The sequence below is a fragment of the Orcinus orca genome, chromosome 1 (genome assembly GCF_937001465.1).
Source record: "Orcinus orca chromosome 1, mOrcOrc1.1, whole genome shotgun sequence".
NCBI lineage: Eukaryota > Metazoa > Chordata > Mammalia > Artiodactyla > Delphinidae > Orcinus > Orcinus orca.
Window position 1 is genome coordinate 62,067,197 of NC_064559.1, and position 25,850 is coordinate 62,093,046.

General features: G+C 45.2%; 1 protein-coding gene across 1 annotated transcript; it reads right to left on the bottom strand.

Moving 5' to 3' along the window:
• Positions 1-1,470: 1,470 nt before the first annotated feature.
• SFT2D2 (SFT2 domain containing 2) lies at positions 1,471-25,850 on the bottom strand. The gene is made up of 8 exons (XM_004269728.3): positions 25,688-25,850; positions 17,394-17,480; positions 17,061-17,146; positions 13,586-13,667; positions 12,087-12,122; positions 11,941-11,999; positions 9,972-10,001; positions 1,471-7,912 (listed from the first exon to the last, which is right to left on the bottom strand). Exons 1-8 carry the CDS (start codon positions 25,748-25,750, stop codon positions 7,873-7,875), a joined length of 483 nt encoding a protein of 160 aa, XP_004269776.1. The 5' UTR covers positions 25,751-25,850; the 3' UTR covers positions 1,471-7,872.

A 25,850-nucleotide genomic window follows, 5' to 3' on the forward strand; every position in this document is an offset into this window, starting at 1 on the left:
ATAAATGGTGCTGGTAAAACTAGACAGCTACATGTAAAAAAATGAAATTAGGACACTCCCTAACACCATAAACAAAAATAGACTCAAAATGGATTAAAGATCTAAATGTGAGACTGGACACTATAAAACTCTTAGAGGAAAACATAGGCAGAACACTTTCTGACATAAATCACAGCAATATCTTTTTTGACCTGTCTCCAAGAGTAATGGAAATAAAAACAAAATTAAACAAATGGGACCTAATTAAACTCAAAAGCTTTTGCACAGCAAAGGAAACCATAAACAAAATGAACAGAACTCACAGAATGGGAGAAAATATTTGCAAATGATGTGACTGACAAAGGATTAGTCTCTAAAATATACAAGCAGCACATGCAGCTCAATATCAAAAAAACAAACAACCCAATCGAAAAATAGGCAAAAGAACTAAATAGACATTTCTCCAAAGGAGACATACAAGTGGCCAAGAGGCACATGAAAAGATGTTCAGCATTGCTAATCATTAGAGAAATGCAAATCAAAACTACGGTGAGGTATCACCTCACACCAGTCAGAATGGCCATCATCAAAAAATCCGTAAGCAATAAATGCTAGAGAGGGTGTGGAGAGAAGGAAATTCTCCTACTGTTGGTGGGAATGTAAATTGGTACAGCCACTATGGAGAACAGTATGGAGGTTCCTTAAAAAACTAAAAACAGAGCTACCATATGATACTGCAATCCCACTCCTGGGCATATATCCAGAGAAAAACATGGTTCAAAAGGATACCTGCACCCCAATGTTCATTGCAGAACTGTTTACAGTAGCCAAGACATGGAAGCAACCTAAATGTCCATCTATAGAGGAATGGATAAAGAAGTTGTAGTACATATATACAATGGAATATTACTCAGCCACTAAAAAGAATGAAATAACGCCATTTGCAGCAACATGGATGGACCCAGAGATTGTCATACTGAGTGAAGTAAGTCAGAAAAAGAGAAATATCATATCACTTATATGCAGAATCTAAAAAAAAATGATACAAATGAACTTATTTACAAAACAGAAACAGACTCACAAACTTAGAGAATGAACTTATGGTTACTGGGGGGAAGGGTGGGGGGAGAGGGAAAATTAGGGAGTTTGCGATTGACATGTACACACTGCTATATTTAAAATAAATAACCAACAAGGAAAATAAAAAATAAGAGACTGAGCCTTAGTCCATTGGGTTTTATCCCCAAAGTCTCCATTTTTTTAACTAAATATGTTGTTTTAAATTTTTATAACTTGAATGCTGGATGTATAAGAATAAACAGGAAAAATGTAAATAAATTTTAAAAAGCTGGAAAAGATAAATCTAAAGTAAATATAAGAAAAGAAATAATAAAAAGAAATCAATTATTGTAAAAGCAAGCACAATAAACAGTTATTGGACAAAACAAAAACAAAAAGAAATCAATTAAATAGAAAACAGACAACCAATAGTGAAAATCAATGAAACCAAAGCTGGTTCTTTTATTATAAAATATAACACATCACAGAAGTGCACATACACAGAAAACACACAGTGCAATGATTTACCAGTGAACACCTTGTAAGTACCACTTGATCAAGAAATAAAACACAACCAATACCCAGGGTTTCCTTCCACATCCTGTCCCTTCCCAATCATTAACCTCTCCGTCCCTCTCAAACCAATCACTATGCAAACTTTTATGCAAATAACTTCCTTGCTTTCATTATAGTTTTACCACCTACGAATGTGTCTTTGAAGTCTAGAATTGAGTTTTACCTGTTTTTATTAAACTTCATATAATGATAACATAGTACGTATTAGATGTGTTTGCTCGCCATTCACATATCTTCTTTAGTTAAATGTTCAAATTTTTTTAACTGAGTTATCTTTGAAACTATCAATACAATTGCTAAACCTCAAGCTAAACTGATAGAGATAAAGAAAGATACAAATAACCAGTATCAGCAATGAAAAACTGGCATAACTGCAAGTGCTACAGACATTAAAAGAATAAGGAGATATTATTAAAAACCTTTTAGTAATTAATTTGACAACCTAGTTTCCATAAAGTGGCTTATCCAGCTAGGTGTGTGGGAATATTCCAAAATAAACACTTGAAATGTCTTACCTTTCAAAAACCTTCAGAACTGTCCTTAGACCTGTGTTTATCCTGAAGTCATTTGAAAGAGAGGCTAAACATATCAATTTATCTCAAAAAACATCTTTTAAGCGCCTACGATGTACACTACCATTAAGGATTCATATTAAAGACATGGTCTTTTCTCATAGTCCTGCAATCTTCATTTGGCTCAGTGACTCCTGGAAAAACAAACATGAATAAGAGACAACACTAGATTTACTAAAGATCATAATGCTATCATTTATTGGAGGAAAAAAGAAAAAAAAAAAAAAAGAATTGTTTTGAGATACTTGGGGGAAAAAACCAGCTTACTGAACAGTAAAATTCTTTCTCTGAAATGAGTTAGTAAAAAGAAAACAATCTTCACTGTATGAAACAGCATCTCAAGGTAGGAAAAGCAGCACACAAGAATATATTTTGTGATATGAAAGTTTAGGTATGCCACCAGCAGCATTCAAAATTAGCTGAGTATACAATTACAAAAATTGATGTTTTAACAAAGTGTTTTAAAAGCTCATCATACGAAAACAGGTACAACGTTCTGAACGCATATAAATTCCCCATGGGCTTTTGAGCATCCTTACCCTTAACTGCACAATCAGAATGTACAAAAGCAGTGAAAGATCAGAGGTTTTAATTTTTTTGTTTTCCTTGTTCCAAATGGCAAAGTCAAGCAAAAATATTGAAAAAGGCAAAATAAGCACTTCTCATAGCACAAAGACCACAAGATTGCATGTAAACTATGGTTCCCCTTTAAGACATTACACAAGGTTCATCTGTACTTAAGGCTCATTACTTCTTCTTGCAGTATGGTAGTTCAACAGGCAGAGGACAACATTCTCTGACAAGTCTCAGTTTGGTCTCAAAGGATACCTCCCAAGGATCCACAAGGATATTAAGTCCAGGCAGCCATTTATATCAGGGAACTTCTGTCCATGCTATGTCTATTTTTTGGTGCTGTTTATTAAGTGTAGTGTCGTTACTTTGTTGTGAATATCCACATCAGTAGTAATTGTTTATTATGATGCTGTGGACTGACCTTTCACTCCAAATAGCCATGCTCCTCCTGTCTAGTGAACACACTCTTCCCTGCTTTCAGCTCATCCCGTCTAGAGAAAATGTTTTGTACATTTCCAAGCCCATCGTCAGTTTATCAGCTCCTGCTAAGAAGCACATAATTGTATTCAGTCAATGTACATTAACAAAGGCTCTGATGGACCATGGGCTCTGCTCACAAGCTCTGTGGTGAGACCTCTGCCGGTGCTTTGTGAGGCCCTTTGTGAGGTCAAGGGACAGAAATCTGAGCCCTCAACAGCAAAGCTTAAGTGTACCAGGGGCTTAGGAGTGTCACCTATGCATTCAGGGTAGAACTAGAAATAACCGAAAAGCGGGACTAAACGCCCTATCTCAAGTAAACTGGAGGCAAGAACACTGCACGGCACTCTCCTCTTCACTTGACAAAAAATCCTCCAGATCTCAGAATTGCATAAAATTATGAATTAGAAGGTGCTTGAAAGTCACATGATTTAATCCCCCAACTTTTTAAATAGAAATTGCTAAAAAATTTAGACTTCTAAATGTAAATTCTTTTGTCAATCTTACCGAGAGCTACACAGATATCAATCAGTATTTAACTTCAGGTGAAGGTCTGTTCGCTTTCTTTAAAATGCTATCTGCAAGGAAGCTACGGCACATCTTCAAACTTATCTTAAAAAGTCTTGGATTTTTAAAACCAAAAGAACAATGCCTGTAATCTAGCAACATGGCTCTATAAACCTTAAACACTGATTTCTGTCGTTGTTGATTTGCTGAAAATGAAGTTGTAGGATGGGTTGTGGATTTTGAAGTATCTGGAATCCTACAGCAGACTCTAGTCAGAAGTTATCTAAGGAAAGAGACGAGAAGGCAAGACAGGTGTAGGCGGCCCCATAGAAAAAGGACTCCACGGCCACAGGGCTGCAGCTCCATTCCCTAATTCATTCCACCAAGTCTCATCACACGTGTTCCGACACATGTCACTCTCGTGGAGCTATCAAAAGCAGAAGCAGCCAAACCGGTATCCCCACACCCCTTTTGGTTTTTTTAAGGTATGACCCACTTCTTAATTATCTTTTCTAACAGAAGTATCCAAAAGTAATTTTATTTAGAGGCATTTCATGAGTGTATTTCCTGCTCCCTGAGCATGTACCGATTAGGGTGGAAGGTAGCACCCAGGTGGATAACCCACAGTCACCGTACAGGCGTGATATGCACAGGAGCTCCAAGCACTGAGACAGTGAAGCCGGTGAGAATGCTCAGCTGCGGAGAGTGGTCGGTCCTTCCCAAGGACAAGACGGCCCGTCTGTGGGAGGGAGGGAGAGCAGGAACCTCGGCCGGGTCTCAGCAGCAGTGGCCACAGGCACAGCCACGCAGAGGGGCTGGAGAGCCAGAGGTTCCCCTGAGCACATCGGGCAAAAGGGGAGACCTCTTAGACAGCGAGACAGGAGGAGATGGGAAGCAGTGAGTTAGTAAACAGACCCGCCCAGTCTCTCAGGGGTGGGGCGAAGGCAGAGAGGGCCAAGAGCACTGGAAGCCGGTTCTCCAAGTCTGGAGAGCAATGCTGCTCCCAACACAGCGGTCACAGGCAAACATGGCCAGGAAAGAGCGTTCAGGCCAGCGCTCCCACCCAGCTGTTGGAAGCACAGCCTTGCATGAACACATTCCTTGTCTACAAAAGAGCTGCCTCAAGGGTTCCCTTCGTTCCAGAACGCAAGGATCTCTCCTTCACCCAGCAGTGAACGGGGTAGGATAGAAGGCAGGGGAGCAGGGAAACAGAGACCACAACCAACCACAGGACCTAAAACCCTAACTCTCCACTCGTCGTCTCACCCACGAGGTTGCTTTTAACCAGCACAGTTGCTTGGTAACAGCTTTCAGCATATTTGAAATGGATTTCTTACTCCTACAGCCCGGCAGACAAAAACAAGTAGGGAAGCAACCAAAGGGTAAGGCGGCAGAAGGAAAATTTCCATCTGGAAGATCCTGGAAGGCGGGATCACCCACAAGCTGCCGAGGTGTCCGGACTGGAGCTGTCTGAACAAACTGGCCACAGGCCTCCAGAGATAAGGCAAAGCACGAGCTTTCGCGCAAGAGCTAGCGCCCTCGGCTGGTGAGATCTGGTACAGACCCCTTACCTGCTCTGAGGCTGTTCCTTCTCTAATAATGGAGACAAGCCTGCTAGCCTGGCAAAGTGATTGTGAATATTCAACAAGATAGTGCATGGCAATGCCTACAGTGCCGGACACATACTACCAAATAAGCTTTTTCAGATAAATTAACGGCCAGAGATAGTCACCCTATCACCTTCGATGGTCATCCATTATTTCCAGGATTAAATAATAATACCCACCTTTGACGGAGATATCATTTACCTATGCTGGGCCCCATGCTAAGCACTTGACACGTTTCTCATTGACATCCTGTGATGATCCAGCAGGAATCATTATCCCCATTATTTTTAAACAGATGAGCGATGTGAGGACGAGAGGTTAAGGAGCTTGTTCAACATGACCCTAGCAGGTGACTGAACCACAACTCACACCCAGCCCTGTTTCATAGCCCACGTTCACCACCACTACATTACACAGGCCAGGTGACATCTTAACCTCATGTCTCACAAAGTCAAGTCCAGCCTCTGAAAAGGGCCCAGAGGGGTCAGCCTTTTAGGTGTATTACTCCAGGCTATTTGAAGCTCATAGTGACCAGGCTAGCCTCACATCAGCTCTAAAGAGAAGACGACTTCTGACCGCCTTCACAGAGCCCTTCTGAGATCTGAGCTGCCTCCTGGAAACACCTGGCCTGTGAACGAACCCCACACAAGCCAGATGGTAGCATATACTTTCCACTCCTGGCTGAAGGTAGGTTAGCGGCCTCAGCAGAAGACAGGATGCCCTCAACAGCCTAGAAAAGGACCCAGGAACATTGGCGCCACACTCTGGCCCCGTCAGGCCTGTTCATACCTCCCCGTTTCAGAAGAAAAGCCTCACCGGTCTGAGGTCTTGGCCGCAGCAGGAAAATGAATTCGGCAATCGGCCACAAGCAAGGAGACGAGCAGTGGACCACTGCCTTTGGTTTGGAGATTCCCAGAGCAAGAGCCTGAGCGGACCGGCCAACCTGGGAGAAGAAGAGAAAGGCAAACCCAAACAGACTTCTCCTCTGGAGGTGACTTTGGAGGTCCTGTAATGCCAAGAACTCCAACGATCAAGATAGGGCATCCTGATGGTCAGGCCTCAAGGAGGAGCTAAAGGGCACAAAAGGCCTGATGGAGATCCTACAGAGCCAAGAGGAAGCTTCCCAAAGGGAGACTGAGCAGGAGAAGATACAATGACGTAGAGAGCTTGCAACCAGAAAAGGCACAGGCTTGGCTGATGAAAACAGGGAAAACAGTTACAGGAGGTAACACCAGAGCCACCCTGGCAAAACGCGGTGTCATGAAGGGGACAGAAGCTGGGGCACCCAGGCTTGGGGCTCAGTTCTGCCATCGACTGTGGCTCTGGGCAGATCTCGTAACTTCTCTGAGCCTTGATTTCCTTGACTGCCTAGTGGGATAACAATCTCTGCTTCATCACAAGGCTCCTACAAGGACTAGACAAGATCAGGGACATGAAAGCACTTTGTCTGTGGCCAGACATCAAGTTGCAATATGGCCACCCCGCTGCGCCTGGTGTCTTCTCCCACCGTTTCCAGGACAGGCTCCACTGCAAACGCTGGGACTGTTTAAAGGTCACTGGGCAGGCGTGCCTACTTCCTGCTGCCTCCACGGCAGGGCTCTGTCTTCCCACCTACTCTCCCCTGGCCCCGTTTTAGGGGAGAATGGAAAACAAAATCATTTTAAAAGTAAACATTTATAAATAATGGGGGGAAAAAATACAGCAGAGAGCAGCAACATTTTTCACCTCCTACCAGGTCTTGTCCAAAAGGAAGCAGTAGTGTTTGCTGCTGCTGCGTTGTTCTCTCTCAATCTCGTTCCAAGAGGTCAAGAGTAAAGATATGTGGCGGGGAGAAAGAAAAACCCAAGAGAAAAAAAGTGTGCACTGAATGTTAGAAAATACATTCTATGGGCAGGTGTGGAATCAGAACAGCAAAAGAGCCACGGCTCAGGTCTAAAAACAACACACATCACCAAAAAGTGCTCCTTTTCTACTTCACTCCACGGCCAGACTCGCCACGGGCTCGTGTGCAGCTGTCAGGAGGGCAGAAGCACTTGTTCCCAGACACCGGAGTAGAAGCGTGTCCACGCTGTGTGGGGCAGGGGTGACGGATGCCACGCTGAGGAACAAATCTACGAAGTCCCTGTAGACCCCCAAACTCTATCCCTTCCTGCTGCACCCCTGTGACTCCAACAGGGCGGCCTGTTGCCAGCTGGGAATCACTGGCTCCCAAGGCTTATCTGCTGCTGCTTAACAAGGTTTTTATTTACGAGAACTCAGTGGAACACCATGCAAACGTGCATGAGGAAGATTCCACTCCATCAGATACAGAACCCACCTCTCATATCGTGCTACAGACATTTGCGTTTGGGAACACACCGTTGCCTCCAAAAGCAACCCTCAGGTGTTCAGAATGCAAGCAGCATGTCGCTGCAAGATCAAAGGCACATGTCTGTGAGACAGAGATTTAGAAGATATTTACAACACGGTCCACGAGCTTCCATCCACCATGCCTTCCAAAGCTTTGCAAAACCGGCCGTGTGTTATGCAAGACATACAGCAAAACACTTCTTCACAGCGTTCCTAGGAAGAAAAAACACAAAGATAAATGGGAGATCATCACTCCAAAGGCTCCTGGAAGTGGTAAAGACCTTCCTTGAGATTTTCTGGGTACCCAGAGTAGCACGCTGCAGAGAAGAAAGCACCCAGACCATGGAGTCAGATCTACATGGCATCAAACCTCAGCTTCAACATCTACTACTAATATTATCCCGGGGAAGGGACTTGCCTTATTTGAGTATCAAATTCCTCATCTGTAAAAGGGCACATCCCCACTTACCCTGTAGACCAGTCTGGGAATTAGTGCATTGAACAGAGTAGGTATTTAATAAAGAATCGCTACCATGACCATCAGAGGAAAAGATAGGAAGAAAGTGGAAACTATCTAAAACCAAGAAATTAGTCAGGACTGTGTACTTTAATATCAACCATAATCACAGGATGCACCGGAAGCATTAAGTCAAATAGGCACTAGGGCCTTTCTCCTTTCTAAGCAGGCAGCAGAAACTTGTTAAGGGACATCTTGCAGGAGTTCCCTAGCACAGGGAGCTCTCTATAGGTACTGAGCACTTGCTACCCCGATGTATGAGCTCTATCCCAGGCACTTGCTCCTTGGAATTCAGTGTAGAGCGTGCAAGGAAAGAGTGAGGGCTCAGCAAATTACTATTCTATTCAAGCAGGCACATGCATCCCACCGCCGTATCTGGCCATGTTCTAGGGCTTCTCACCCCAGTTCTACTCCTTGTGTTCTCAGCTGCATTTGTGCCAAGGACACTGGAGTCACATGAGGGAGGGAGGGAACATGAGAGAATGTATTCGCATGAGCGGGCGCTGCATTTTGCTATCAAGATAATTCTAGGACAGCATTAATTTTTTTTTTTTTTTTTTTTCGGTACGCGGGCCTCTCACTGTTGTGGCCTCTCCCGTTGCGGAGCACAGGCTCCGGACGCGCAGGCTCAGCGGCCATGGCTCACGGGCCCAGCCGCTCCGTGGCATGTGGGATCTTCCCGGACCGGGGCACGAACTCGTGTCCCCTGCATCGGCAGGCGGACTCTGAACCACTGTGCCACCAGGGAAGCCCTAGGACAGTATTTCTTAAGATACGCTCTGCACTGAAGTCCCAGCGGATGCTCTGCACAAGACAGGGTTTTAGGGACAAATAAGGTCCCTTGTGGCAGCTCACAATACACATATTAAAGGACCTGGAAAGCCTACTCACAAAGCCACCCAGCTGCCTTTAACGTGGTGGGCTGGTTAACTTCTCATCTAATCAGTCACTCGCCACCGTCTTCCGATCACTGTCAGCAACAGCCTTGGAAGGCCTAAGCTTGCTCTACCTCCTTCCCAGCTCTCGCACATGTCTCATTGCCTCAACACGGTTAAGGAAAAGCCTCTTTTTAGTTCACAGGTCATGAAAGAGAGGAATGGAAATTAAATGGTGACATGAGAACAGAGTCAGAGGCAAAGATCACTGAAAGTGCTAATTAAAGGAGGTTTGGAGGTCAGAAGCTCGGAGTGAGAAGGGGCCAACCCAAGTCAGTTATCACGAGTCCTTTCAGGCCGGGTGGGGGGGCGGTCAAGTGAGCTGCTCAAGGTCACACCGCTAATTAGGAAACCCTGGTCCTCCAGAGTCCTGGCCCTGCCTACTTTCCCTTTATGAATTCTTTTCTGAAATGTTCCCATCAGTGGGATAGTCTAAGAAAACAAGCATGAACGTAGACCCCCTCCATCCCTCGCTCAGTGATACTAAGGTGATATTCACCTTTAGGAAAATCTCCTCAAAACTACAGGTTAAAAGAGTGATAATGAGCATATACATACTGTCTATCACAGCAGAATGTTCCCAGCGCCAGGAATCGGTAGACCTGGGTCAATGCCCATCATTGGTTGTATTATGGGGTGGGGGGGGGCATTACCTTACTAATCTATAAAATAGGTGTATAATATCTGCCTATTCATCTCCAAGGATCTTCATAAAGATAAAATGGCATGAACTCTCTGAAAGCACCCTAAACTAAAAGGCCCCATGCAAACTATCCTCATCCCCAAATGACAGACATTATAATCCTAAAGACACTCTTACCTTGCGAATGGTATGTAGGAAAGGCTATACCTACAATGAAAAACAAACAGAAGATCAAGTCAAATGAAGGGAGTGGAAGATGACACAGTGGACTGGGTTTCTGAGCTGCAAGAGCACCTGCGGTGATGTATCCAGACCCCCTCCCTCCTCAGCATGGAGGGCGTGTGCGCACACGCACACATACACGCACGCGCGCAAGGTGCCACGTGTATAACAGGGAAGGGGGTGTCCTCTGTAGCCAAAGTAGGAGGGCAGAAGGCCCGTAGGGAGACAACTCTGTCACCTCAGCCTCACGGGGTTACTGCTTTAACCAAATGAGCCAGCAGCCTTACCTACAACAGGCAGATTCCAGATAGCCAGATGACCTGGAAGCCCTATGCTAAAGGAACAGCAAATAAAACGCAGATCAGCTGTCCTCTAACACGTTACAAGTTCGCAACAGAATACAACTTCTACCCCATTGGCATAAATTTTCTGCTCTGTGCCTAATAATTTTAAAAGAAGAGAAAAGAGAACAGGAAAAGAAAAAAAAAACGCACTACCAACTGCCCTATGGATGAAAGTATACGCAAGCTATGATTCTTTAAGAACCCAAGCCCACAGATATCTTGGTGGTCCCAGTTAGCTCAGCCCCCTCGCCCAGAATGGAACCACAGAGGGGAGGAAGCTGGCCACGCCCCCAAAGACCAGGCCTGGGTGTCAGGCGGGCTGGAAGCCAATCAACTGTAAGAAGGCACATATAGTTGGAACACATCAGGGTTGGAATAGGGCCATCTGACTGTGCACATATGAACGTGGAACCTTTAAAAAATGGTGTCAGAATCAGTCTACATGCAAAGAAAGGCATGTGTATGTAGGGATTAATTTCTGCCCCGAGAAGAAAACCAAAATATAAACATAAGCCATCACACCAGGCCCTTTCAGTACCCACAACCACACTGTATGTGTCACATTAAAATCAGGCCATCATTCTTCTCCGCAGCTGACACTCACCACGTACAAAAGCTGACTTACTTGGAATAAATTCCAAAGGGCATTTTGAAAGTACATTTATTCAAAAGTCTAAAATTACTAAAAGGAAGGATGGGTGTTAAGCTTGCAGTCTCAAGATGCATTTCTATCAAATAAGACAACATTTGATCCTTGGAAGCTTTAAAACGTTCACAGTCTTCCTTTCTTCGCATTAGAGCCAACATTTTTTCCCAAAGTAGATCAAGTCACATTTTTATGAAACTGTTCTGGCAGATATCATCCCTTGATAAACCGTGAACATATTATAGAAACGTCTCAGAAGTTATTGATTCCATACGTGCCACCACCCCCGTACTTTGACGTTGGACAGGTTTGAAATGGCCATGAAGCTACAGCCCCATCCATGGCTCTGAATGATAATGTCTCCAGTGGTCCTCTCACTATGCTTGGCCCCTAGGGCACAACTCCCTGGTTTTGCTACGGCGCACAGCCACACGGTTTTCCATTGCGTCAGTCACTGCTACTCATCTGCTGCTGACAATTCACTCTTTGTCCTTCTGTTAAATGATTCATCCCACCACAAATGTAACACTCACGATTTTCCTTACCAGTTTCCCTTTTCTTTAATGCCTGTTTAACTCACAAGCGTCTTTTTACCAGCCCCTACACAACTTCATTGTCCTTGCCCTTACCAGACGTGAGTGGTTGAATAACGTTTGTAACATCTCAAAATCAACGCTGAGCCCAGCAAAAATGCCACAGTGGGCAAAGAGCCTCCCACGACCACTCAAGGCCACTAACGCCACCTACTGGCGGTGGGCTGAGTCGACAGGCCTTGGTGCTCTGCGGTGTGATTTGACTCGCATCATTAAGGATTCTGAAGTCGAAAAGCTTCTGTTTTCCCAATCCTCCTACCCACACCATGCGGGATTTTATCTCCTTCAGCTGCGTTAGTCAGAGATCGATGTGGGAAGGGACTGTCGAAAAGGTTACTTACCACGTCAGGGCCAGAGACTGCAAAATGCAGAAGATGAGAGCAAGCCCTCTGTTGCGCCACTGGAAGAAAAATGATACGGTTACAGGTACGTGTGTGACAAGAGGCACACACCAAAAAGGTTAAGGAAAATTAAAATACACACTTACCCAAAAGGCAGAACACAGGGTAAGCGTAATGCACAACTAGAGAGAGAAAGGAAACTTTATTTAATTAATACAATGACAATAACAGGGAGGGGAAGAAACTGTAAAGACATCATTCTCGACAAACTTACAACACATCAAACTGCAGTAATCAGATTCTGTGGTTATCACAGCAACCAAATGCATCCTTCATTTCAAAGCACTGAAGCTACGCGAGCACCTGTCTTCGGCAGAGGAGTTCAAATCCCAGTGAAATGAAACTGGCCAATAAGGATTCATGCAGATTAAAAAGAGAAGGATCCTCTTCTACTTTCAAATTTTCCCAAAATCCCTGCCCAGCAAACACAAGCACATTTCTGGTCCACCCATCCATCCATCCTTCCATTCCAACATATACTAAAGTAGGTTAAACACACACCTCTTTAACTCCTGCCAAACACTAGTGTCTGGAGGAGAAAGGGCATGTGAGGACAAAGGTTAACACTAGATGTCAATCTCACAGCCAGAGAGTCAATTATTTGTTTACACGTCACCTAACACTGTCCCTGAGTCCTTTCTTAGTAAGTTCTTTTTGCAAGAGACTTATCCAGGCCATCTACATCCAGGGATGGCCAAAAACAATGAGTGGTCCAGCTGTCAGTCATGCCTGTCCTCTCCATCCTGCTGTATCAGTAACCACTCAATAAATATGACCGAAATAATTTCTTGGTGTCCAGCATGGTGCCCAATGCTCTGAAAGGACACAAAACAGGAGCAAGTGTGGCCACGGCCTTAGAGAACTTACCCACCTGAACAAATGAGATGTACACAAATGAAACTACAAAGTATGCTGCTCAAGGTCTGGACATTGCAATACTGATAACTGTAACAGCAGTCCAGAGGACGTGGTCTGGAATGATGGGATGGTCCCATGGAAGGAAAGGGCCCAAGGAAGGGAGAGGCATTCTGGGTTAATGGGACAGGAAGATAGGACAAGACTGAAGACACTGTGGTGAGAGCAGGGAACGCGGGTGCTGGGCCATGAGGAAACCACACCTGCTTCAGGAAAACTGACAAAAACAAACAGGATCCCAAAGTCAGAGAATGACAAGGGGAAAAACAGCCTATGCTAGGAGACTGGACACCTACTTGAGAGAATGAACCCTGTGTTCCCCAGTTATTCCCTCTAAGCTTTCCTTGTATGTGGCATCACCCACCACCAGGAGGGTGTCAGAGCCCTCTTATTACCACATGAGTTTGCCAAATTTAAGAAGCAACACCTTCTGGAGGGGCTTTATAGAAATGGCAGTACCTTAACACCAACTGAAACACAAGTCGGGGGAAGAGAGGAAAAATTATTAGATGAAGAATCCTCCCTTCTGCCACAGTGGTTACAGGCATCAGATAGTAAGTCAAGATGAAAGGGAAAAGGATAGAAGTCTTTAGGTTTAAGAGGAAAAAAATTGCAAACAGCAGAAACAAACACTCCTATTTTAGACATCCAGGTAACAGGCAGACCTTACCAGCACCATGATGGTTGCAATCAAACGCGTAGGCTCTATCATTCGCTTCAGCTGTTTCATTGGTCCCATGAGGAAGAGAGTGCTAAGAGGCAAACACACACAAGCCGTTCAGACCAGAACAGAACCACACGAGGTAAACCAAGGTGCCTCCCCATCACCTCCCCCAGCTCACCTGTGGCAATAATAGCAGTAATAGTAGCTGACCCTTGAAAAGCTCCGACTGAGCTAGGCACTGTGCCTCAGGGCCTTTTGTGCCTTATTCTTATTTAGTCCATTAACAATTTATGAAGTTGATTATAGGAACAGTCATCATACTTATTTTGCAGACAAAGAAGCTTAAGTCCAGAAAGGACCTGTTACTTATCTAAGGCCACCCAACTAGAATACGGTAGAGTGAGGATGCAGATGCACGTAGGTCTGACTCCGGAGCCACGTCCATAACCACTAGGTTAGAGGACCCCTCCCTTCCAGGTGCTGCCTTGCCTCCTTCACAACCTACCCGTGGAAACAAACAAACCAAAGTGACTCCGGTAATCTAAAAAAGAAAAACCACATCTTACAGGCTTAGGTAGTTTATGTTAAAAGGTAGAGCATTTCATTTTCTTTTGTAATTTCCAGAGGATAGTTCTAATGTTGATAGGAATATCATCTGTGATGCATGGAACACTTGCTAAGCGTTAGATATCGCGTACATGATCTCATTTCATCCCCTCAACAATTCTGTGAGTTCGGTATTATTACACTTATTTTAGAGCTGAGAAAATAAAAGCTCAGAAAGGTTAATTTACTTATCCAAGATCACACAGCTAAGCCCATAAAAGAGCTGGCATTCCAACCCACATCTATTGGATTCCCAAGCTCCAAAAGACAGCCCCAGCATGCCTTCTGTAGGGATGGAACTTGATAGGTGGCCAGCGAGAAAGAGTAAACACAAACGAAGCAGACACTCACGCCTAACACGGCAAGTGCCAGGGCCCGGTATAGGTCATGCTTCCCGACTCCTGACAGAAACGCCCCGTGTGGCATCACCCCAGGCGTAGCTGGTTTACAGCCAGCATTTAATACAAGCCAACCAGCAGATGACATTAGCTACTGAGTGTTCTAAAAACAAAAATTTGTTAAATAAGTCTACCTCTCTTTGAAGTGTCATTAAGCTTCCATTTGAACTCAAAGCTGCACTCCCAGGTCAAGTGTTTGCGCTGAGTGCACTCTTGAGCCTACGTTGAACAAGAAGCGATAGCCAAGGGTGGCCTTAAAAATTACATGCAGCATATATACAAAAATATAAAAGATTACAGGCAGAGCCACAAACTCCTAGACACACCCAGTAATAACAATTCGCTCCCTTTATTATCTCCCTGGGCAATGCTTCGAAAAGTTGGTCCCATTAGGATTTGCTAAATAGTTCTTTTGGACTAACCAACACACCCATATATTTATGCTCAGTCTAGACTATACATTATAACCTATGCTGTCTGCCCAAAGCAAAACCCCCCAAAAGTTAGTATTTGAGAGAGCTTTGGAGGCAAGATTAGACATCTCCAAGGGCCAGCATTATACTATCATAAGAATTAATAAATTTAGAGATTATCATACTAAGTGAAGTAAGTCAGACAAAGAAAGACAAATATCATATGATATCACTCGTATGTGGAATCAGAAGAAAAAAATGATACAAATGAACTTAAAAAACAGAAACAGACTCACAGACTTTGAAAACAAACTTATGGTTAACAAAGGGGAAACGTGGTGGGGAGAGATAAATTAGGAGTTCGGGCTTAACATATACATACCACTATACGTAAAATAGATAATCAACAAGGACCTACTGTATAGCACAGGGAACTCTACTCAACATTCTGTAATAACCTATATGGGAAAAGTGTCTGAAAAAGAATAGGTATATGTATATGTATAACTGAATCACTTAGCTGTACACCTAAAACTAACATAACACTGTAAACGAACTATACTCTAAAATAAAATAAAAATTAAATTAAAAAAAAACAACTTGAAAGAAAACAGAATTAATAAATTAAGTTTAAGCATGGCCAGTGCATTGCACTTATTCATTTGGTTAACATTTCCAGGCAGAAGAAGACCTAGGTTTGGGGACAATTAGGGACAAGTAAGACAGAAGTGCAGCCCTTGTCAAGTGGTAGACTTGTAACAAGTCAGTGTAATAAAATGCTATCTGTGTTGTTACATAAATATATATGGGATAGACAGAGCCCATATAAAGGAGGAGGTCATTGATTCTGGAGGGGAAAAGGGAATTAAGAGAAGTCTCATGGGAGAGGTGACTTCTGAGTCAGGTCTTGACAAATGAGCAAGTACCCATCAAAGGGGGGGCGCAGACGGGGCAGCATCCCAGGCACAGAAAACAGCCCAAGCAAAGCACAAGGACGTTTGGAGAAATCCAAGTTCAGCCTGGCTGAGGAGAACGACTTGAAGAGTCTGTCCTGTATGCATGCTGAGGGTTTTGGACTTCACCCGTTGAGAGGGAATGGGAAGCCACTAAGGGGGCTAAGCAAGGCTATAAATGAATGGCTCCACAGCTCTGTGGAAAATGGCCTGGCAAGGGTCCATAAAAGAGGCAGAGAAGCCCACCAAGGAACTCCTGTAGTGAGCAGTGATAGAGACCAGAGCTAAAAGCAGCTCAGATATCACCTTCTACGGGAAGCCCTCCGGTCTCCCCAGGTCACGTCAGACCAGCTCACTTGCACTTCCCTGAGCATTGCTCTCCCCATACCCTATTATATTATCAGTTTATATGTCTGTCTGCCTGGCCAACCAGTGAGCTCCATCACAGCAGGAACCAAACACTGCTCGTCCTTGAATCCTCAGAGCCCAGCACAGGGTGTGAGCATGTGAGTCAATCAGCAAGGGGCAGCAGCAGTAAGACTAGAGCAATGGAGAGGGCAGTGTGGTAAAATTTGAAGAAATCATTCAACTCTTCCGTGCCATATAAAATCACAATGGTAGTACAGTTCCTGCCTTCTCCAGTGGTACTTCAAGGATGAACTAAGATATAAAAATATGTTGAAGTTAAAAAAGAAAAAAAAAAATATATATATATATATATGTTGAAGTGATAGGGTATGAAAGTAATGTTTTGGGGGTTTTTTTGTTGTTTTTTTGCGGTACATGGGCCTCTCACTGTTGTGGCCTCTCCCGTTGCGGAGCACAGGCTCCGGACATGCAGGCTCAGCGGCCATGGCTCACGGGCCCAGCCACTCCGCGGCACGCGGGATCTTCCCGGACCGGGGCACGAACCCGTGTCCCCTGCATTGGCAGGCGGACTCTCAACCACTGCGCCACCAGGGAAGCCCAAAAGTGATGTATTTTAACTACTTCTTTTCTCTCCAAATCCTTAAAACTATGGAAGCATCCTCTTTCACCTCCCTCCAAACACAACGCACATCCATTTTCCCATCTAATAATTGGCTAAGGTTAGATTTTAAAAAACTGTTACCTCCCAAGAGATGCGATGTTGCCAAAGGTATAAAACACTGCGAAGAGGTATAGTCCCTTCCTGGGCACCCAGAGCAGAAGAGTTCCCTGAAAGATAAGGCACAGAGTATCCGCACGTGCGGAACACCCCACCACAGCCACCGAACCAGCAGTGCACAGAGGAACCTTTTCCCCTCCGCGCCCCCCTTACCTCCCTCACCACTTCCCTTTCCTCCCCCTCCTCTTATCCATGCATTTCAGTGAAGAGCAGAAGAGAAAAGGAGGTAGATGAAAGTGGAAAGATAGCGGGAAGGAACGCAGGGGGAAAAGATGGCGGAGGGGTGGGCGGTCTTACCAGCAGTGAGCAGAGAATTCCTGCAGCAAAACAGGCAATGAAGCCTTTTATTCTGGTGCTCGAGCTTAATGAAGCTGCCTCCACAACCTGAAATATTTAAAAAACTAATTACATACATGTATATGCATATTTAATCACCAAAAACAAAGGACACATACTTAAATTTAGAATTTGTACAGAGAAAGGCAGCAACACAGAATCCTAGTTGTGCATAGCTACAGGAGCCCTCATGATCACTGAATCCGGCCATGAATCTCTTCTCCAGCAGCTGATTAGAGGCTACCGATCCTCTGGTTGGACATCTCCAGAGGTGGAAACTCTGTCTCAAGCACAATGCACTTCACAAACAGTGAAGTGGATTGAAGAGATGGGCTGGTGGGACCCGAGCTGTGTCCCACAGCTATGCTGTGTCTCATCCAGGAGCCCAAAGTTCACGAACCGGTTCGAATTGCCTATGACAGGCCTCGGGGTCGTCCCGTGTCCAAGAAGAAGAAACGCCAGGACTTTGATTTCGCCCAGCAGAAACTGACCGACAAGAACCTGGGGGTCCAGATGCTACAGAAGATGGGCTGGAAGGAGGGCCACGGCCTGGGCTCCTGTGGGAAGGGCATCAGGGAGCCCGTCAGCGTGGGAACTGCCTCGGAAGGGGAGGGGTTGGGTGCCGACAGGCAGGAGCACAAAGAAGACACGTTTGACGTGTTCCGTCAGAGGATGATGCAGATGTACAGACACAAACGGGCCAACAAATAGTTCCAGGGTCTCTTCCATGAGGACGACAGGCATCCGGAAAGCGCTAACTCACCACTTTGGGTGCCTACTGTCTCTGCCTTGTTTCCATCACTGGAAATCATATAGAGAAATTTAGCATTTTTGGTTCTTGGTAAAATCTGTGGCACAAACGGAAGTCCCTTAACTTTATCTTGACAATGTATAGGTATTATCTACTTTCCTACTCCATAATTAACTGCAAAATCGTCCATGGAAATTTAAAGATAACTTCTGGTTTCTTACTCCGTAGGGAATTATAAAATTATCCAACAGATGCTATTGAGTTCGAAAGAGGAGTTAAAGAAAACTGTGGAAAAATAGTGAATGGAATGATCACTGGGTTCTTTCTTTTGAGTGCACTGTTCTTTATATTACAAAATTTTTAAAGTTTTATTGCTTTAAAGATATGTGCCTTTGTAATAGATTTAGATCTTAGAAAAATTATATTTGAAAAACACATGCATTCCATTTTTCCTAAAGAGTGTTTATTATTAAAAAATCTATCTAGTGCTGTACTGTGTCATGTATGCTATATGTACTTTCTCTTGTTTTTACCACAAAATGATTTGACCATGTTTATGACGAAATCACGGTACTTAGAATAAGATACCGTTAAACCACAAGTCAAATTATGCCAAGGTTGACCTCAGAGACTGTTCCAGAATATTATCCTATGCATAAATGCTCCACCATGTTCTGTTTATTATAAATAAAATCATCTTCAAATATCTTTGACATTAAGTAAGGACAAACATATTAGTATGGGATATTATGTAGCATGAGACAGTTATATTTCAATTTAGATGATTCAAATTCCATGAGAAGAATGGTCACTTATTACTGTTTTAATAATAGTAAAATATCTTTTTTTTTTTTTTTTTTTCGGTACGCGGGCCTCTCACTGCTGTGGCCTCTCCCGCTGCGGAGCACAGGCTCCGGACGCGCAGGCTCAGCGGCCATGGCTCACGGGCCCCGCCACTCCGCGGCATGTGGGATCTTCCTCGACCAGGGCACGAACCCACGTCCCCTGCATCGGCAGGCGGACTCCCAACCACCGCGCCACCAGGGAAGCCCAGTAAAATATCTTTTGATAACATTTCCACTCTCTCTGATGTGGAAAGATATTAGGTGTGTGAGTACAAATATGGCCATTTTCTCTTGGTCATTTATTAAATTATGTATACTATTTGTTGTTATATATGAAGTAGATATTCAAATACAGAAGCAGAATTAAAGGATCCAGGCCAACATAAAGAGCTGACAGAAACCATACATGTGAAAGAAAATACAGAAACCTGGAAACGCTGAAATCTAAAAAGGACCCATATTTAAGAAATTTTTGGCTACGCATATGTCAAAGACTGTTACGTCCAATTTTCTGCTGGTTTCACAGCTATTTAGAAGTGTATCGTTTACTGTCCTTAGAATAAGATGTACTTTATTATAATCACCACTCCCCTTTAATTAATTTAATTAGTCTTACATTGTAAATGAGCTTGTTTCCTCAAATTTTAGGTAGATACAATTACTCAGTCTTTGAGTATAGCATGATTGTTTTTTAAAAACTGTAGTTGATTTACAATGTTGTGTTAGTTTCAGTTGTACAGCAAAGTGATTCAGTTATACATGTACGTATTCTTTTTCAGATTCTTTTCCATTATAGGTTGTTATAAGATATTCACTATAGTTCCCTATCCTATACAGTAAGTCCTTGTTGTTTATCTATTTTATATATAGTAGTGTGTATCTGTTAGTCCCAAACTCCTAATTTTATCCCTTCCTTCTCCCCCTTTCCCCTTTGGTAACCATAAATTTGTTTTCTATGTCTGAGTCTGTTTCTGTTTTGTAAATAAGTTCATTTGTATCACTTTTTTAGATTCCACATATAAGTGATATCATATATTTGTCTTTGATTACTTCATATGATAATCTCCACATCCATCCATATTGCTGCAAATGGCATTATTTCATTCACTTTTATGGCTAATATTCCATTATATATAATTAATATGTATATTAATATATATATTCCATATAAAATGGAATATATGTGTGTGTGTGTGTGTGTGTATATATATATATATATATATATACACACACACATACACCACATTTTCTTTATCCATTCCTCTGTCAATGGACACTTAGGTTACTTCCATATTTTGGCTATTGTAAATAGTGCTGCTATGAACATTGGGGTACATGTACCTTTTCAAACTACAGTTTTCATCTTTTCTGGATACATGCCCAGGAGTGGGATTGCTGGATCATATGATAACTGTATTTTTACTCTTAAAGGAACCTCCATACTGTTCTCCATAGTGGCTGCACCAATTTACACTCCCATCAACAGTGTAGGAAGGTTCCCTTTTCTCCATACCCTCTCCAATGTTTACTGTTTGTAGACTTTTTGATGATGGCCATTCACGCTCTAGGCACGTGGACTTCAGTAGTTGCAGCATGTGGGCTCAGCAGTTGCAGCACACAGGGCCTACAGCACACGGGCTTCAGTAGTTGTGGCATACAGGCTCAGTAGTTGTGGCCTGCGGGCTCTAGAGCACAGGCTCAGTAGTTGTGGCGCATGGGCTTAGTTGCTCTGCAGCATGTGGGATCTTCCTGGAGCAGGGCTCGAACCCATGTCCCCATGGACACGGCACCCCACGTCTGCAAGACAGCAGACCCTAGAGCAGCCTCAGCCTTTACGGCAGCCTAGGCAGGATAAGGACCACAACTGGAAAGCTGTGAGCTCCCCCAGGCAGGGCCCAGGGAAAGGGGAAAAGACAGGGGTGGCACTCGCACAGTTGGATCCAAGGGGCACCGTCTCCTAAGTCAACCAGCCAAGCTTCAGGACTCACTGCTCCTGCTGGCCTTTCTGGGACCCGGGAGGGCTCAGGCTCTCATCCTAATCAGGACTCTCAGCCGAGTCTATTCACTCTTGGTGCAGAAGTTGTTCTTCAAGGTGCCGGCATCAGTCAAGTCACCCACATGTGAGACGGATCCTAGTTAAGTAATGACTGCCCTACTCATCCCTCTGTCACCACGCTTAATCCTTCCCAAGAGCAAAGTTCAGAGGAGGCCGAGATTTCCAGAAAAGCCCCACTAAAGCAAGGGAGCCTGTGAGTAACTCCTGAGGATTCCTTCCCCATGTCAAAGATGACAGTCAAGTGTCTGCACCAGAGACCTTCCTAGTCTGTCAACCTCATGCAGTGGCCACAGCTGCTCCAAGCTGCACAGGCAGCTGCCAGGGAGACCAAAGGCCTTTCCTCCTGCCCAGCCAAGGCAGGGCAGCCAGGCCCCCTGCATATTCATTCACCCAGCGCTCACCTCAAGTGGCCAGCACAGTCCCCATCTGGCAATGTGGTGACCACACGTGCCCCCAGCTGATGGAGGAAGGCAGTGGTGGCAGAGGTCCCCAGGGTCACTAAACCGGCAACTCCCTCAGCCTTGACTGCTCCCAGCTCAGGGGCCTATTCTCAACCCTGTCTCTAAACTTCCTGTCAAACTAGAAGCTGGAAGACCAGAGGCTTCCTCAGGCGTGGCAGGCTTCACTACAGCATGGCTTCCTCCCCACTCATGAGACAGGTATTCAGGGCAGGTGATCTGCCCCATATGTTCACACATATTGAAAGTGGGGCTCATCACACACACACAGCGCTTGCAGAAACATATGGCAACATATGACCCTACACAGAATGGCACGCTCAGGATGGTGACACTCCGGGGGAGTAGGGTGTTAGGAGCTGACAGAGGGGCCACCTGGTCCCACGTTAGGAACCTCTCCCCCAAAATGAGCCCTGTGATGCTCTGTTACCAGTCTTCACTGGCACCCCAGACACTCGGGTTAGACCCCTTCTGACTCACCTGTTCAACCTCCCACAAGGACAGGAGAAAATCGAAAGCCACCACTCTTCCTACTCATGCAAGCACCGAAGAACTTACCTTGCCAAGGTGGAAAACTGAACAGAGCTACGTGGAAGAAGAAAATTGTGGTAGTGGGATTGGACTGGATTCAATCCAATGCTTGCCTGAGCATTTCTTGGCATCAACAGAGACATTTTAAAAGATTCACCCGTTTGTTTGATTGTTTTTTGCGGTACGCGGGCCTCTCACTGTTGTGGCCTCTCCCGCTGCGGAGCACAGGCTCCGGACGCGCAGGCTCAGCGGCCATGGCTCACGGGCCCAGCCGCTCCGCGGCATGTGGGATCCTCCCGGACCGGGGCACGAACCCGTATCCCCTGCATCGGCAGGCGGACTCCCAACCACTGCGCCACCAGGGAAGCCCTCACCCATTTTTTTACAGGATAAGCCACAAGGTTAAGTATCAATTTGACATGGCCTTGGTATCTAGAGCACAAAACAGTCTCAACAGGACAGTGAGATGCCAGCTCTTGTAAAAATTAAAATCACTCGTGATAGGAAGCAGTTCTGGTTTCTGCTTTAAAAAGGAAAGTAACACGCTGGTTCTACATGTCTCTCAAGCTGACTCCCATCCAAATGTCACCCTATTTGCCAAAATGAGGGAGGGGGCGATAACTTTTCATCTACGTGGTTGCAAGTTCTCTCACTAAGTATGCTTAGTCACAGGCCAGAGGAAGATGTTGCTCCACTTCCAGCCGGATCCAGTGAAAGCTAAACACTTCTTTGTGCCAATGTGTGAAAATCAACTCCATTGATGTAAAATAACTCCTTAAATTCATGGTTTCTGGAAACTGTGCTAGCGCACTTTTGGGAAATTAGAGTAGCTGGAATAGCACCTGGATAGAATCTGTAGGCAAAGAGCTCACAGGCTGTCTGACGGGCAGTTATGCACAAGGGTCCCTTTGACTCTGGGATGTGGAGAGAAGAGGGGCTCTTGCCAAAAGAAGAAAAGCTGAGAACTGTTCGGGGAAACAGGGTTGGTAACAGGAAGAAGGTGAGAAAGGAACACTGCCTCATTCCTGTGCTTTCAAACCAGGTACAATTCAGACCCTCCGTGTCCCTGCAATCCTGTAGAGAAAACATAAAGCCCGTAGTTTCAGAAAGAAGCCCATAGAAACTGAATTGAAGATTGAAGGTGGATTTATGAAGACCAGGTATCAATCACAAAACTCATCAAGAGGCCATCTGTGATTAGACATCACCAGGCAAGTTTTATAATTCCCCAGTTTCATATGTAGGAGAAACAGAACTAGTCATATTTTTATTTTTTGCATTAAAAGAATAACAATTTTTTAACGTCTTTATTGGAATATAATTGCTTTACAGTGTTGTGTTAGTTTCTGCTGTATAACAAAGTGAATCAGCTACATGCATACGTGTAACCCCATATCCCCTCCCTCTTGTGTCTCCCTCCCACCCTCCCTATCCCACCCCTCTAGGTGGTTGCAAAGCACCCAGCTGACCTCCCTGTGCTATGCAGCTGCTTCCCACTAGCTAACAGGATAACAGTTTTTTAAAGCACTCACGTCTGGTGACGTCTGACTGTTTTTAAGACTGAATGTGAAGAGACTTTAAGGCCACCAAGTCCAATATCCCCCACAAAACAGATATTTCACCAGCATCCTCCAGCCTTGCCAGCCTCGCCAGCCTCAAAACCATGGGAAATGTGAGACAATCAAGTCAGTACCAACATTTTCAAGGAGGCCCTGCCCTAATAAGTAAAAACTGAGCCAAAAACAACCCTGAGAGTGAATTCAGCTGGACACAAAATGCTTCCTGGTTAGTTGCGGACTCAGGAAGTGCCACACAATGATGTAAACAGGAATCTCACACTCAGAGAGAGGAAACTGACAGCAGTGTTTTAGAACAAGACAGAAGCACCTAGTCTTTCTAAAATAGATTCTACATGCCTGAGCTTACAACTCTTTAAAGCCCTTCATTGTGTCCAACACAGGCATTCACTATTTTAGGTAAAAACTAACTCAGCATTTTATGTTTTCAATCTGCACTACATCATTCACTCCTGAGTGTCTGTCCACTTCATGATGATTTTCTAAATCAAAATATCTGCATCATCCCCGCTCTCCCCACAAGAGTCCACAGGAAGAGAAAGCAACGCCCTCTTGAACCCCAGCTGCTCTAAAACCTTATTGACAGTCCGTGCAACAGAAAGCTTTAGATAAGCATGACTGTCAACCACATAAGTTTTCTTAGGCCCAGTCTGAGGTTTGGCTTGTGAGTTCATACAAGAAGCCAGATATCAAAAAACGAGAAACTCATGAAATTATTAGCGAGCTTTGACCAATTCATAAAGGCAACAGATTTAAAAGAAGCCACAGGCTGTTTGGAAATGTCAAAAAAAAGTTAAACTCCAATTTCTAAAACACTCAATGTCTGTAGTGTTGCTTCTTCAAGGTGAAGATTCAGAGAGCAACTTTTAGGGTTCCAAGATTTCATGGTGGGCGTGGAGGTATCAGGGTCACACAAAGGTCAGAATAAAATCAACAAGCACAAAAGCGAGTGAAAACAGCATGCTGAGATAGCCACTTGAGACACTGATGACAATCAGAGGAAAAACTTAGGCTCCAACTTGAAAGAAGCCATATTATCTTGTGCAAGAGCTTCATTTTACAGATGAGGAAACTGAGGCCCACGGAATATGCCAAAAAATAAAGAGAAATCTTATTTTATCATTCACGGAGAAAAAAAATAACAAAACTCTAAGCACTAGAAATAGGAAATAAACATCCTGTGTGGCTCTAGAAGATAGGGCATTAATGCCCAAGTTTCAGCTCGACCAAACCTTTCTAAAAAAACAAACAAGTGTGCAGGCGGCCTCATGAGGTCCTGGGCGCCTACAGAGTCTACGTGAAGTGTGTGCACAGAGAAACAAGATGTGGTCCCAGCCGTCCAGGAGTTCACGGTTTTCCTGGGGGTAGTTTACAGCAAGAGTGCGCACAAGGTCGGGTGCGAGTGTCACACCCCACAGCCTAAACTGGGCAGGAACGCAGCCGGGAGCACCTGGGCGCGGCCACCAGCCCCGCCTCGCGGTGGGCAGCGAGGAGGGGCGGTCACCCAGGCCCCCGGCGCAGGCGATCTACCCTAGAGGCCCCAGCCTAGCTCGGCCCTAAAGCCCTTTCCCTGGCCTGCAGGGATGGGGCCGCCGAACGGGAATATCCGCCCTCCCCTTCGCAGATGTTTCTAGGTTTTGCTCCAGCTCGGCCCTCCCTTTGTGGGGGGATGGGACGCGGAAGGCTGAAGGGTGCAGGACAAAAAAGTAAACAGGTGCCGACTGTCCTGTGCAGAGTGTCTGGGCTCTGGTACCTGAGGTGGGGAGTGGGGGGAGCGCGGGGGTCCGGAGCTCTGGAGAGGAGGGGGAAGGAGCAGGGGCAGAGCTGCTTTCCACGAAATCCTGGAAGTCCTGCTTGCCTTTCCTACCAGCCAGCAACAGGCGCCGGCGGAGCTGGGGGCGGGGCTCCGGTGTCACCCGGACCCCCGAGCCCCGGCGCGCTCCCAGGGCCCCCGCCGACCCTCCACCGAGGCGGGGGCGCAGCAGCCTCGGGGCGGAGAGGGCGCGGCCAGGCGGCTGGGCGCCGCGGCGCACTCACCTCTGACAGGCCGCCCCGGTCCTCGGTGTCCTGCCCGCTCAGCACCTTCTTCAGCTTGTCCATGGCGGGCCCGATCCACCCCGGTTCCAGCCCCCGGCCAGCCGCCTGTTGCTCTGGCTGAGTCGCGGGCTCTTCCGAGTGCTCGGCCCCCGCCGCAGCCAAC